Source organism: Anas platyrhynchos, chromosome 3 (genome assembly GCF_047663525.1).
Source record: "Anas platyrhynchos isolate ZD024472 breed Pekin duck chromosome 3, IASCAAS_PekinDuck_T2T, whole genome shotgun sequence".
NCBI lineage: Eukaryota > Metazoa > Chordata > Aves > Anseriformes > Anatidae > Anas > Anas platyrhynchos.
The window spans coordinates 50,240,060-50,254,490 of NC_092589.1; the positions used below are offsets into that span (position 1 = coordinate 50,240,060).

The 14,431-nt window shown below is 35.7% G+C and overlaps 1 protein-coding gene across 8 annotated transcripts in view; it reads right to left on the reverse strand.

Moving 5' to 3' along the window:
• The window catches only part of MAP3K4 (mitogen-activated protein kinase kinase kinase 4), a 79,272-nt gene that overhangs the window by 12,000 nt on the left and 52,841 nt on the right, over positions 1-14,431 (reverse strand). For 5 of the 8 annotated variants that reach the window (XR_003496390.3, XR_003496389.3, XM_072035884.1 and 2 more), the window contains 9 exons: positions 14,229-14,362; positions 12,313-12,391; positions 9,821-9,899; positions 8,994-9,090; positions 7,976-8,092; positions 4,239-4,339; positions 2,678-2,758; positions 1,023-1,214; positions 247-317 (listed from right to left, as the gene is read on the reverse strand). Coding sequence is in view for 6 of the 8 variants with exons in the window: in XM_072035884.1 (XP_071891985.1) it covers positions 247-317; positions 1,023-1,214; positions 2,678-2,758; positions 4,239-4,339; positions 7,976-8,092; positions 8,994-9,090; positions 9,821-9,899; positions 12,313-12,391; positions 14,229-14,362 (951 nt within the window). In the remaining 2 variants the exon portion in view is untranslated. The remainder of the gene's footprint in view (positions 1-246; positions 318-1,022; positions 1,215-2,677; positions 2,759-4,238; positions 4,340-7,975; positions 8,093-8,993; positions 9,091-9,820; positions 9,900-12,312; positions 12,392-14,228; positions 14,363-14,431) is intronic. The other 3 variants (XM_027454271.3, XM_027454272.3, XM_027454274.3) reach the window with 3 other exon arrangements.

Below are 14,431 nucleotides of genomic sequence, written 5' to 3' on the forward strand. Positions count from 1 at the left end.
ATTACCCAGTATCCATTTTACATACTTTTACATTGAAACTTTTAAACTGAAAGAAAAAGCTTAAACAATTTGAGGAAGAACAAGTGATAATTAGCAGTTGTGGCTACATGAAGAAACGATTTGTCTTCCCATCCTTTTTGAGCTAGCTAACAACTATGTTCAGAAAACCTTAATGCCCAACAACTTGTGTATGTGGTTTGGAAAAAAAGCAAGGGCAGCAGTGATTCTCATATAGTAAACACTCACTTCTTTCATAGCCATCAGCTCTCCAGTGTCAACACTGATACAGGTATAGACCTTCCCATATTGGCCTTCACCTGCAGAGTTAAAATAAGAAAAAATAATTACCCTACATTCAGTAAGTGACATATACATCAACCATAGTAAGTAGACACATCACTGAAAGCTCCCCTTGCCAACTTTATTTGTGTGTATTTTCATTTAATAACGTCAAGTACCTTTTGACCTGTAACACCTAATAAAACATTTACAGCCCTGAATTTAGTGTCATGTTTTCACTCTAGCAAACTTAACAGGTTAACCTGAAAGAAAAATCCTCATGAGTATGAGGATGATTATGAGCAATATGAGGATTTTTCCACAAATCCTGAAGCAGAGAGGAAATAACAGTCGTATGTGGGAAGCAACAACATCATTGGTGAATAAAACAAACCCCAAAGTTTGTGCTCGTTTCCATTCACATTTGTGGTTCTTTCAAGAGCAGAACTCGAACCTTTTATAGGGTTGAACATGCAGAGGAATTGCAGGATCATACACAAGCAATCATCCTAACCAAATCCTTTTACTCCTTTGTTTCTTATTATTTGACCAATGAAAACTTCACTAAAGTTCTACATGAAGGACACCCTAGCTGCCATTGTATTTTGTAATTTCAACATCCTGATTTCAGTAAAGCTGGTATTACCTATACAAGGATGCAAGATTTCAAAATATACTCTTAGATTTCCTTCAAAAATAATCTTGGTATTTTAGCCTTATAAATGAATGTGTAACAAACTTACCGATTTTGTTTCCTCTCTGCCACTTGAAAGTCACTTTTCTCAAACCTACATGCATGACATTATCATACGATTTTGGTGTGTCACAAACTTGGCCAATGATGTTCTTCCTCCTCATCTCCCTGTATCTCCTTTCTTCAAACAACTGAACAGACTTTTGAACAGCTTCAATTGGTGCTTGCTTTGAAACAGTATCTAAAAGAAGAGCAATGAACAATTTCCTTGATTGAGAAATATTGTTTGTATACTTTATTTCATTACCTTTTGATATCACATCAAGTGACTTGACTGAGACGACAACTATTTTGTGAGTCAAATTTAAGACACAGCAAAAGAATAAAATATTTTAGCAATCACATATGAAACTAAAGGAAACTAAAGGAAAATGAGAATCCTGGTACTTTTCTACTCATCTCTTAATTGATCCAAGGTAATAAAAAGTATGAAAAACATTGATTTTTTTTTTTCATATTTGACCTGTAATTAACCACAGATAGATAGTGGAAATATGTCAGAGCCATTAGGAGTTGCCAAGGGCAGTTAAGTTTTTACTCTCTTTATAAGAAATTTCTCTTATTTCAAAGATTCCAGGTATTTACATAACTCCAGCTTTAAAGTGTTATCATGGAACTGAATCCTTGTCAGTGAGGCTAGAAGAAATTGTAAAGAAGAAAAATTACACATCTGTCACTCTTGAGAGACAGTAGTTTAACCTTCTTCTAATGGCCTTCAAAAGATGGAGACAGTGAAATACCCCCAAATGATACATTCTACTGCCTATAATTCATCTATACTAAATCTGACTCCCAGCAGTTTTTAGTCCTTGTCTTATTCACAGTGGATAGTAAGAGCAGTTCCCTTTGCAGCAGACTTCTAGAAATTTTCTGTTTGTCCCTAATTCATCTTTTCCTTCCAGATTAAACAAACTCAATTTCTTCAGTATTTATGCTCCAAACAAACAATAACCCTTCTAGATTTCAGAAGTTTTTCCTGTGTTCTCATCATTGTGAGTAACATCATTGAGTGAGTGAGTTCACATCCTGAGTCACATCACCGATGGATCAACTTTTTATGTGAAAGACAACTTTTTTATAATGTTTCGTGAGGTTCTAGCTTGCCATAAGATATGCACGTAAGTTGTGTATATATCTGCACATACAATACAATATAGGAGTCTCAGAAGTAATCAAGTTACTTTAAGTTTCATGAAAATAAGCAGCAGGACAGATGTGAGAGGCCCATAAGAGCCTTGAATTTGGGAAACGGTGTAGGATCACCCAAAACAAGAAAACCCCATATTGAGGAGAAATCTTAGGAAGTGCTTCCTACAGTCACACAACCAGAATAGGAAACTTCTGCAAGTCCTATACCAATACCTATACCTATACCAATCGCATGCATTTTGCAATGGTAGGACAACACTACTCACATCGTTAGGTGACTTGAACAGAAAAAAAAATTATGAAGTTTAATTACTCCCACATCAGATGGTGCACATTGCAATTTTGCTAGCAGTATCTCCTATCTGCAAGCAGATTTTTTTCCCCCTTTCTAAAAACAAAGCTGTGAAAACCTTTTCCAATCAGCATTAAGATTCAGTCTTTTAATACAGCGCTACTTTAAGAAATGTCAAATTATAGTGGCTCCTGGAAGCCTACCTTTGGTCTGGTTGATTAAAGTTCTGAGCTCCCAACTCCGCCGGGATGAGCCAATAGTATCTCCTTTTGGATATGATGGTTCTGTAGAAATAATACTTTTAGCATAAAAGTTGCTTTATCTCATATTAAAGATTATGCAATTATATTCAGCAGAAGCTGAGATCTTACATACCAGGACTAATACACCCTACAAGTATGTAATGCAACCACAGCAATATACGGTCTTGAATTTAAAAATGACTTCTCCTTAGAAAACAGATTATGAATGCTATTCTAAAATAGGATTTAATTTATATGCCAAGAGATATCTCCTTCCACACCTGTGGAAGCACTTCAAGTCAGGGCACTCAGAATCAAATGCAGGATACAGGTCAGTAGGAAAGCAAACTTCTAAGTTGCCTGAGAGAAAGACCTGTATCGTTCCAATCTAAGCCAGTTTCTTGTTCATATGTATACGTTAAAAAAGGACTAAGTATGTGACAAACAATATTTTCAACATCTTAAAACTAAACAAAATGAAACAAAACACACTTCCTAGTGTACGTTTCTAAGACATATGTTTGTAGAAACCTGCTTCATTTTGCAGAATGACCACAGTATCACTCTGTTTTGTTTGCGATTCCCTAGTTCACTCTAATTTGCAAAGAACACAGCGTCTTAGGAGAGGAGGGTCATGGGGATCTTACCATATGTAGAAATAACTGAAGGGAGGCTGCAAAATAGATGGAGCCAGGCTCTTTTCAGTGGAGCCCAGTAACAAGATAAGAGGCAATGGGCACAACCTGGAACACAGGAGCCCCCCTCTGAACAATGGGAAGCATTTCTGTACTGGGCAGGTGGCACAGGTTTCCCAAAGAGGTTTTGGGGTCTGATCAAAAGCCACATGGACATGTCCCTGGGTAACCTGTTCTAGGTGGCCCTGCTTGAGCAGGGGGGTTGGACCAGATGACCTCCAGAGGTTCCTGTCAACCTCAGCCAGTCTGTGATTCTGTAATCAAGGTATGTGACTTTCCAAGATAAAAGTTTCAAAGTATTTATTGTAATAAATACCACACGTACAAGGATTGAGTAAACTTGAAGGAGGAGACTTGGTCGGGACAAAGTCACCCACCCTGACCTTTCTTCCTGGATTCAAATAGCAGCAAGCATCTGTAACATGAATACTGCAGTGGTAGTGAAAGAATTGGACAGGAACCTTTTCACTGTCCTGATGGGTCCAATTAATACCTCAATAACAACAATTAGAAATTTACTATCTAATGGGATATATAAATCAGCAATCATGGAACTTATTTAGCTTTGAATAGTGTAACTTAGTAAGACACCAGGAAATTCCTTCAGTTACAATTCAGAAACAACATGGAAGGCAAGAGAGTAGTGGGTATGTCTGAAAACAGAAGAACTTGCTATGAAAAAAAGTAAGTCTGAAAGTTAGAAGTCTAATATGTTTAAATGGAAGAGGTGAAAAAAATGGAAAGGATAAGAACTGGTAACAGATAAATATGTTAATGACAAAAATCACCAGCATATCCAGATCACAATCTAACATTGTGACAATCACCTTCTCGCTCTTCAGTGGGACTGGAGTGACGACTAAGGGATCTGAACTGCAACTCAGCTGCTATTGAAGCCAGTCGATCATTTTCAGGGACACTGGAACCCCTGTTAAATAGAGCCATTGTACCAATTAAATTAGCATTGCACTAAATTATTACCAATGACAATTTAACTGCAGTTTGAAAAACTATGAAGCCTAGGACATGAACCATGAAAAAAACATGAAAGAAAAACGGGTGCTTAGAGGCAAACTGAAAACCCCTCATAAGCAATTTTTTCCCCAAATGAAGACTCCTTACATAATTTTAGCTATGTCACCCTATATATGAAAAAATAAGCTTTTAAAGCATTAACAACTTGAAACTGCTGTTGTCCATCCCAACAGAATCCATACTACTGATCTGTAACACACAGATAAGCTAGCTGCTGCAGGACGTGGCTGGTGCCAGGGTTGGATACAAAATCCGAAGTGATTCAGCTCGGTGATAACTTGAGGCACACAATCAGACGAAGGACGCTAACTGAATTCATATGCTTCTAGTGAATAACGAGTACAAAGTCACAGCCCATAGTCACTATGTCAAAAATACTAGGAAGAGCCACAGCTCAGCAGACAGGAAGAAGTACAGTGTTAAGTGATAGCAGCTTGACTGCTTGTGCTCCTAGTAGTAGCCCAGGCCCCACCTTCTCCAGAAAGCAGAGTACAATTAGAAGACCCAGAATAAGACCCAGATGAACGTGCATGCTGAACAGAAAGGCAAACAGTAGTGAGAGAAATGAGTCTTAAAGCTTTAAGTCTTCAGGCACCTTTTTCCAGCTACCAAGACACTGATCAAGCCAACCAGATTTTACAGCCATAAATCCCTCACAAATGTCTTTCTGCACTAAGTGCCTTTTGGCTCCCTTTCATTTCTTAAAGCATGGTGGGGAAGAGCTGTGACTAACACCTCCAAATGTTTTAGATGTATGAGCTAAACGTTACTGGAAAATGGGGAACATCACTAAACCCTTCACTGGCATTTAAAAAATATAAAAAGATGACAGATATTTGGGATCACAAACAGTGCACACAGAACACTTCCCTACACCTAAAGATGTTTTCATGATTGTTTAAATAATAATAATAACAATAACAACAACAACAATAAGAAGAAGAATACCTTGAAAACAGAAGCCTAAGCCCAGGACATCCTATTCCCATGTGAATATTCTCCATATGATGACTGCTTTTCACTCCCTGCAACTGTCAGCTAGACCTTTTATGTTTGAGTAGGAACTGAACTAGTGAAAAATTGTGATGCTCCTCAGGAAAAGCAGAGTTTTTAATCAGCAAGAAGGCTGAAGTTACACTAAGGAGATACAGAACAAAAATTCTAGATGCACAAAGAGCTCAAAAGCACCTAGTGAAAACAGATGCCTTTAGAACGAGTTAGTAACTGAACAGAAAAGCCTAAGTATTGTAACTTTGAATCTAGTTGCCTAAAATCCATTTCAAACCCATCTTAGCCACCCAAATCTTTTTTTTTATTGCCTGCGTCCATAAAGATTGTCTGCATGCAAAGAGATAGAGTAAAAGAGAAGGAGACTTGCTAAATTTCTGCTCTGACCCTGGATAAATATAAAACAATGAATAATAACCTCAGCTAGATAAAAAATGAAATATTTATATAGGTAGCTAGTATGAACATAGCATAAATTTATAACCATCAGAAAGCTCAATGTAAATAACTAAATATTGCTGCTTTGGATTTTATTTTCCAGTTTTATTAAACTTTTATTTTTTCAGAAAAAAACTTCAATAGAACTATGGTGGCATTTGTGCACTATGCACTGCCTAGTGCAACTGATTTACCAAGTTCCTACATTCAACCTTTTATAGATATTTAATGCTTATAACCATTTCCTAAACGTCTAATGAGTTTCTGGACCCCACACCTCTTACATTCAGAGCCAAATAACACTTTCTTGACCCAACAAATTCCACTTTTCCTTTGGAACACAAATAAATGAAATCTGTAATTAGGACTGCATAGGACTGCAATGTGTTAAAGTTTGCTACTTTCTTTTGACTATAGTCAACAGAAGAAACTTGCTATAGACATATTACATTCACCATCCTCTTAAAAAAAAAAAAAAAAAAAAAAGGAATCCAACCAACCAAACCAAACCAAACAACTACGTAATGCAGGTGGTTAAGCAACAGTACTTAAAAATCCAGGCAATGTGTGGAAAAAAAAGTCATTGGACATTTTCCTAATAGCCATCAAACAAAGAGAAAACTAAGAGGTCTAAGAAAAATACATGTCTGATAAACAGGCCTAGGCCTGTTAGACTAAAACCCTGCATTCACATCAACTTTCCTATTACAATCCACAGAAGTACTGTGTATTGAACTGCAATTAAGAATTAGAATTCTCATTTCTTTTATTCGGAATGACTATTTTCTAGAACTGGAAGAAGCTGTCAAAATGCTAACCTTTACACTCAAGCAAAATTTGCATAGGATGTACATAACAGAAACCATTAAAAGAGTATACCTTTGTATTCAGGTGTGTCAAATTATAAGCCTGACAGTTGCATTTGGTATAAAATCACTACAAAGACTACGAATATAAAAGAAATTGCCTCCTTTCTCTCCTTTAAATTAACTTCAAGCAAGGAAACACTTTGGCTCTAAGTGCTGTACATACTCAAAAATCCCCTGCACTTGTGTAAAGTAAAAACATAATCAAATAAACAAGTTCTGCATTTGGTTTTTCAAAATCATAAAAACATTAATCATTACCCTGTCAGCATATAAAGCTGCCAGAATCTCCCAATGAAAGTTCTCTAGAATTTAACTTTCCTGAAAAGGGCTTTTCAAGTACACAGCGCTGCAGATTACTGCCTACTTTTGTCTTTTTTAACAAGAGGCTTAAAATGGAAGCATGAAGTATAAAAACACATAGTTTGAATGACAAACATTCAGGATATATTTTCAATAAAAAAGGCCTGGACTCACAAGCTGTACCTCTAGCATCTACTGTACGATGGAAGTTGCATCTTACCATAAAAAAAAGAAAAAAAAAAAAAAAAAAGGAGAAGACTTGCATGAAGGATATTATATACAAAGATGAAATTCACTTCCCTCTCGAACACCTTAACATGTGCTTCTGCTGTCCATCTGGCAAGGGCAGCACTTGAAAATGTTATTCGTCAAATGAAATTTACTCCTGAAATCTTATTTATCTAATCCTGTGTGTTTCCACCATATGCTTCAAAATATTTATGGCAGACAATAACAATACCAAAACTGTTATCTAACAACCAACCAGCCAATGACAAAACCCACAAAAAAATCCCACCCCACATCTTAGGCTTATCTGTATATGAGTCAACTCGATGCCAAGTGTTAGTTATCAAAACTAATTATTTAGTCAGGTTATACCAAGGAACTGACTGTCTTATGTTAGTTTCATGGACATTTTTATTGAGCAGATATCTTACCTACTCATTCAAAACATCAGAACCACATGCTTAATCTACCATGTTGTTTGTACATTTTAATTCTGAGAGTGGTCTAACCATCTATTTCTAAGATGTAAGATTTTGCTCAAGTCAAACATGAATGAAGGAGCCAGTGGAATACATGATGGGAAGGAAAAGCATGGTGCAAGTGATCTACTGGAATGCAAGTAGGTGGAAACATTTGTATGGATGATGTAAGGAGAATGAGACTGCTACGTCATGGAGTGAGGCTACCTGGTATCATTTGCAATGCTGACAGATTTGGGTTGAGCTGAGTCGCTACCGACGGGAGCGGGGCGACTGACAGTAACGCTGCAATGGTTCCGTGCATCACAAGGGACACTCCGTGTGCTGTGGCAAGAAGAAAAACCTCAGGAAACAGTTCAAAAAATAATAATGAATGGAGACGGAAGTTCTGTTTAAAAATAAAATTTTGAAGATTGCACACTGAGGTGCAATTTTAAAAGTCTTTCAAATACATAAAGACTTTTCTGAGAAATAATTTTATGTCTCAGAAGCTTCAGGAACTGTCAATATTTATAAGAATAATCATCCTTAAAATAAAAACCTCCATATCTTTAGATTAGTGCTAATTTCTGCCAACAGCTAAGCAACTTTCAAAAAAAAATTGAATTCCAGTGTATATTCTGACTGTATTGCTCTTCTTGAAAAATAAAACCCTCTGTGTAAAAAGATGTACGGCAAGGTATGTTTTGAAATTTTATAACTATTTTTAATTATTTGCATTAATTACTGTGTCAACTCATCCAAAGGGAAACAAAAACATCCCTTGCCTTTTAATTTCATCACAGCATATTGTTAGTGATGCAGAAATGCCACCATATTCTGGAATGCTGTTATTTTTAAATCTTACCTAAACCTAGACTTCAGAAACCACTGTCCCAGCCATGTGCACAAAGATTCAAAGCGAAGAAGGAAAAAATAAGTCTTGCTAATGAGCAGTTTTCACTAAATTAAAACTTGTTACACTTTAGCATAGTTTTCACTAAAGACAAAGGGCATACAAGTGACTTAAAAGCTGGGAATTATGCACCAATAAAACTGTAAAATAAAGGAGAAGAGAGAAGAGGGTGAGGGAGAGAAGTATTGTCTTTAAAAGCACATTTATAAAATTCAGATGTTCTTTTTTTCTAGCTTTTTTGCTGTCAAGAGGAAAAAAAAAAAAAAAAAGGTGTTCCACTCACTAAGAGTGAGCATACCCAGGAAATAGTTTAAAAATCTGGACTAATACCTGAAGCCTTCAGGAGTGGGGATGATAAGATGAGGGTTTGGTGGATCACTATGGCATCGAGGTACTTTTACAGGACGTGGGCTGTTTCGATGAATAGCTACAAGCATTAAAAAAAAAGGCAAAACTTTTACTCAGATGTCAGAAAAAACTCAGCTAAGGGCATTTCAAGACGCAAAATTAAAACAAACTGCTATTTCACCCAATTAAGTGTAAACCTGAACAAATTTTATTATCCTTTAAGAAATACCTCTAATTATTTAAATATTAAATAAAGCTATTATATTAATCATTCTATTGTATCATGTAACTCTCAACTATAAAGTAGTTAAGATTCTAAAGAAAATAAAAAAACAGCAATTAGAAGATGTATACTTACTTCGCTAAAACTACATCTTTGTTATTACAACTTCACAGCTTAAGGATGATTTATTATCTTATTGCAAAATAAATATTAACAAGCAAACAGCAGTATTATGTTCCTTTTGCATCAGTTAGGTTTCTCAGACAGCAATAGAGATCAAAACGATTTGGGTAAAAAACACATATGACAGTTGTACCCATACTAATGTCCCACCCATGACAGTATGCAATGAAGTGGTAAAAAAGGGATTCAAGAACAAAATGCCCCAAGAGCATCTGTAAAGCTTTTCAATTTCTTTAGTAAAACTAACATCTATTTAAACTTTACTCAGGCAATCATGGTTTCCCATTAACAATCATGAAAACCTTAAAAATATTTGTTATGCTTTTTAAAATGAACTTACAATCCAAATTATACAAAAATAGCAGCAAAACTTCAGAGCCAATGCCAGTAACTACTGCCTTACCAAGGTACAAACCTGTAACTGGACTGTGAGGTTTTCCAATAACATGCCCAATGCACTCATTCATCAGAGCTTGCAAGCTCTAGAAAAGACAAACAGAAAAGGTTGTGATATTTTACATTACAAGAGAGTTCATAATTATATGGTGAAGCTCACAGAAATAAAATAACACTGGTTAAATATGTAATATTGCAAAAAATGCACACCGTGTCTCCCAATCTACCAATTTAAGTTTTTTAATCCATGCTAGGGTTTTGACGACTTTTTTTTTTTTAAGCTAGAAAGTCTTATTTTTGCCATGCCTGTTGACCTTGTAAAAATTAAGTAACCATGAGAAGTGAACAATGACATGTCATTAAAGAAAATCATAATATAAAGCCAGTGGAATTTAAAATTATCCATTGTTAATAAAATTAAAAATCTAACTTGCTGGGAAAAAAAAAAAAGTTGCAACAACCTCTGCTGCCCTCCTCCCTCCTTTTCCTAATTGCGCTTCCCAAGAAGAAACAGACCAAAAACATGGGTGAGAGTATGACAGCCTGAACCACAGGATGAAAATCTGTAAGCATAATATGAAGCACTGCATAGTAAAACTTTCAGGAAAAGATGCTTAATAGATCACTGAACTTAGGCTCAGGCAATCTGGGATTAATTATGAGGTGTACTATCTACTGTGCTTGTAATCTCAGAGAAGTTATTAAATCTTGTTCTGGTTCAATTTAGTTGTCAGCACACCGGGGATAAAATATGTCTTCACAACAATGAAATACAATTATGTTGTTATGTACGGCTGCTATGAAAACCACTTATATATACCAGTCATTCAGACTAGTCAAAATTTCTGCCAGAAAAAAAAATCAAAAACTTAATGAAGACATAGAACTAGAAGCTAGACCAACTGAAAAACAATGATTAAATTGGGAAAAACAAAACAAAAAAGGTGTTTAAACTGTGATTGACATATCTTATCAACCTAGACTGAGCTCAAATCAATCTCAGCTTTGAATGTAGAGCTTTAAATACAGACTGTCATTTATTTAAATAATACCTAATGTCATTTAAAAAAGAGATTAGGACTGACATAGGCATTTCTAGGTGAAATGCTGTGGCTTGGTGTTATACTGGAGTCAGATTATATTACCAGAGGAGCTTTAAGTGATGCTCTCCAAAACTGAAATCCTCTTTAAGAAAGCAAAAGTTCAGAAACGCAGTATTTCCTCCTTTTCTCTCTCACTTGTTCAAAGTCTAACTTTAATCTATCTCAGGTAATGGCAGCTCTGAATTGTCTTCTTTGTGCATGTGAAAATTCTGTCATAAAAACATACTATTTGAGGAAGCGTTAAGATATTTTAGATAGTTATCAGTCAACAAACTAACTCATGTGATTGACTGTTAACACTCCTTCATGGTCACAAGAAAGGATCAATTCCATTTATGGACAAAATTAACAGTTAATGTCAAATGCCACATCAAATTTTTTGAGCTTCTGTCCTCCTCTGAAGCTTCACCATAAATACTGAAGAGACATCTAGCAAGACAGCATCACTAAAATTTACACATACCACTCTTCAAAATACCAGGTATTTTAGAAGCTGTCAAATCAGATAAGTAAAGCTATGGGGCTACTTCCTGAAACTACAATGTTAGTGTCTTAAAAACACAAGCTTAACCCTGTCATTTAAGAAGACGACCCTGTCACAGCAACTTAAACGCAGAACAAAAATGTAACTTACTTGACAGTTTTTGACAAAACTATATGTAGAAAGAAACAAAACTATTGAGTTTCTGTATTAACCAAGACTAATGTGATAGATATTTTGTAACATGTCTTGAAATTAATAAAAATTAGAGGCACTGGCACATGTATTCTGCTATTTGTGGCAAATGTATTCTCACTTCGCTGTAGTACAAGATCTGATCTCTCTATCAAGATCAGAGAAATAAATTCTCAGGATTTTATTTCCACAGGAAAAAGGGTAAGGCAGAGCACAGAGAAAGACAGCTGTATTCTACTACTTTTTTATAGTAAAAAAAAAAAAAAAAGAGAGAGAGATGCTTTAAAGTCTGTTTCATGTTGGTACAATTTGAAAATATGCTTTTTGTATTTATGTTTTTTTTTAGATTCATACTACAAGTGAACTTTGGATACTTACAGACTCAGGAGCTCATATTCAGAAATTTATTATGACAACAGCAGATTTTAACTATGCAGTAATGCTGCTAGCAAGTTTCCCATAAGAAATTTGGAATTACCTCCCAAGACAGTACAAGCAAACTGTCAGCAATTTGCAAACACTAGCATTAGTGGTCATAAGCATACTCTATTCATATTTTTTATAAATTGAATAAATCTCATCATCAGCTGTATGCAACAGCAATTGGTTCAGAACACCATCTGTAGTCAGACACCACTTTATAAAAGACAACCCTGACAACAGATATTGATAGCTTCACATATATTTAGGAATAAACAACGAGAATAAGTTATTCCATACCAAGAAGTCATCTTCTGGAAGAGCTGAAATAAATGCCGGTTCAATGGCTTGAAGAAAATCAAAACCTTGAGTTGCCCACCTATCTCAAAGAAAGGAAAAAAAAAAAAAGAAAAAAAAAGGAAAAGAAAAGAAAAAGAAAGAAAATTAGGTACTCTTTGACTAAAGCCACAGTAAGAATTTCAACATCAAAGAATATTGAATGACAGTTACTTATTTTCCTTTTGCAAGTGTGAAAAAAAATCTTTGTAAGAAAATGGATTAATATATAAAAGGTAATGTATTTAACTTGCAGAGTTATATGCAGATAAAACAAGATTTTAGCAAGGACACTGTCAAATAAAGCAAGTAGACCATGCTTTATATCTCAGACCCTAAATATTGATGTATGTACTATCTTCAGGAACAGTATCATCAATTCACTCATAATAAGTTTAGAGTAAAAAGCCAAACCACAATGTTCCCTGCCTAAATTCTCATTTGTGAAACAAGATGAAAAGAGTACTGATGATTTCATAAGCATCTGATCAGCAAGAACTGGGCATCTGTGTTTTCAGAGCCTAGACTGGTAAAACAGAACAAATCAGTAACTTGGCTAGAATGAGATGTGTCTTTAGCCACCTCCCCTTATCCGCCAATACTGTTTCCTTTTAGACCTACTAAAATTAGCAGCTGCAACCTACAAAATGCAAGTAAATCATCACACCAGGCTAACTAGTCTAGCCACACATGCTTCAGACTACCCACTCTTTCCTCCTCTTCTTTCCGCAAGCAAAACAAATAACCTCCAAGAAAGATTGATCAGCCCTACTCTTTAAGGGGAAAAAAAAAACACATCAATGTCGTGTTGTGATCTGCTAACACAGGTCAATATAAGGCGTCTATTTTATAATACAATGGAATTCTATAAAAGTTCTGACATACCAGCTGCAAAATACTGCAAAACCACCAAAATAAATCAAGCTATGGTACCATTTTTCTTCGGCAATTGTCCCAGTCTCTCTGTTTCCATCCTCAAAATAATGTAAACTCTCTTTTTTTTCCCTCCCCATTAGCGTCCAGCAATAGTTTCCCATTAGTATCCTAGCACTGACTGTAAGCACAATTTGAGAGACCACTGGTTCCAACAACTGTCTCAACAGACTGAGGAAACACACGTTCTGATATTTATAATGTAGTTTTAGTTACAAAACTAACTACAGTTTCATACCATTCAAAGCAGAAAATACTGCTTTTCAACTGCTTCATTTCCTGAAGTGAGGTTACATATAAATTAAAAAAGAGGCTTTGAAATAAACCCGGGAAAAGGAGTTATTTGCAAGCGTGAGTACTTCAGACTGCAACAATAACCATCCATAAATACAAGAGCTGAATTCTATTATTTACACACAATCATAAATCCGGAGAATTTTCACCAGAGTGGAAACTTCTTCCTCATCTGTGTGCCATACTTTCAGAAGAGACTAACAGAAAGGACGCGTACAGGAGGCTAAGGTTTCTATATGGACATAATTTCTGCAACCAGCACAACACTTCTTTCTCTCTGCAATACTCAGAGAATGACTGTTGCATATTCATCAATTTTTATTGACTCCTGGTCACATACTACTTTTGTCCTGAGCTAATGACCCTTATCTAGTCTCTGAATTGTTTGAGTCCAATGACCTCCACTTTTTCTTCCCATCTTTTGTCAGCTAACATGAGGCAAGATGTTCAGCAGAAAACTGCAAAGCAGCTGCGGGGTTCATTTGGCTTTATGAATTTACAGTTCAAATCACTTTCAAAACTCAAGAGACAGAAGCAGCAATAGTTCCTAAGAACTACTTCTAAACAAATAAGCACTGTTCACAGCAGGAGAAGTCCTGTACAGCATTTAGAAGTAACACAAACAACTATGGCATTATCAAGTTTGCTGTTACCTGGGTCGAGTGCCTCGGCCGCTCTCACATTTTGTTAGCACATAATTCATCCATTTTCTGGCAAAGCTGATGTACTTGTCTCCAATTTTCTGCCTGAATTCTCCAGACATTAGACGAACAACTTCTTTATGGTACTGTATGAAATTAAAGATTACTTTTCACATAATAATGGCAAGATTAAAAGTATCACTATACCCACTGGA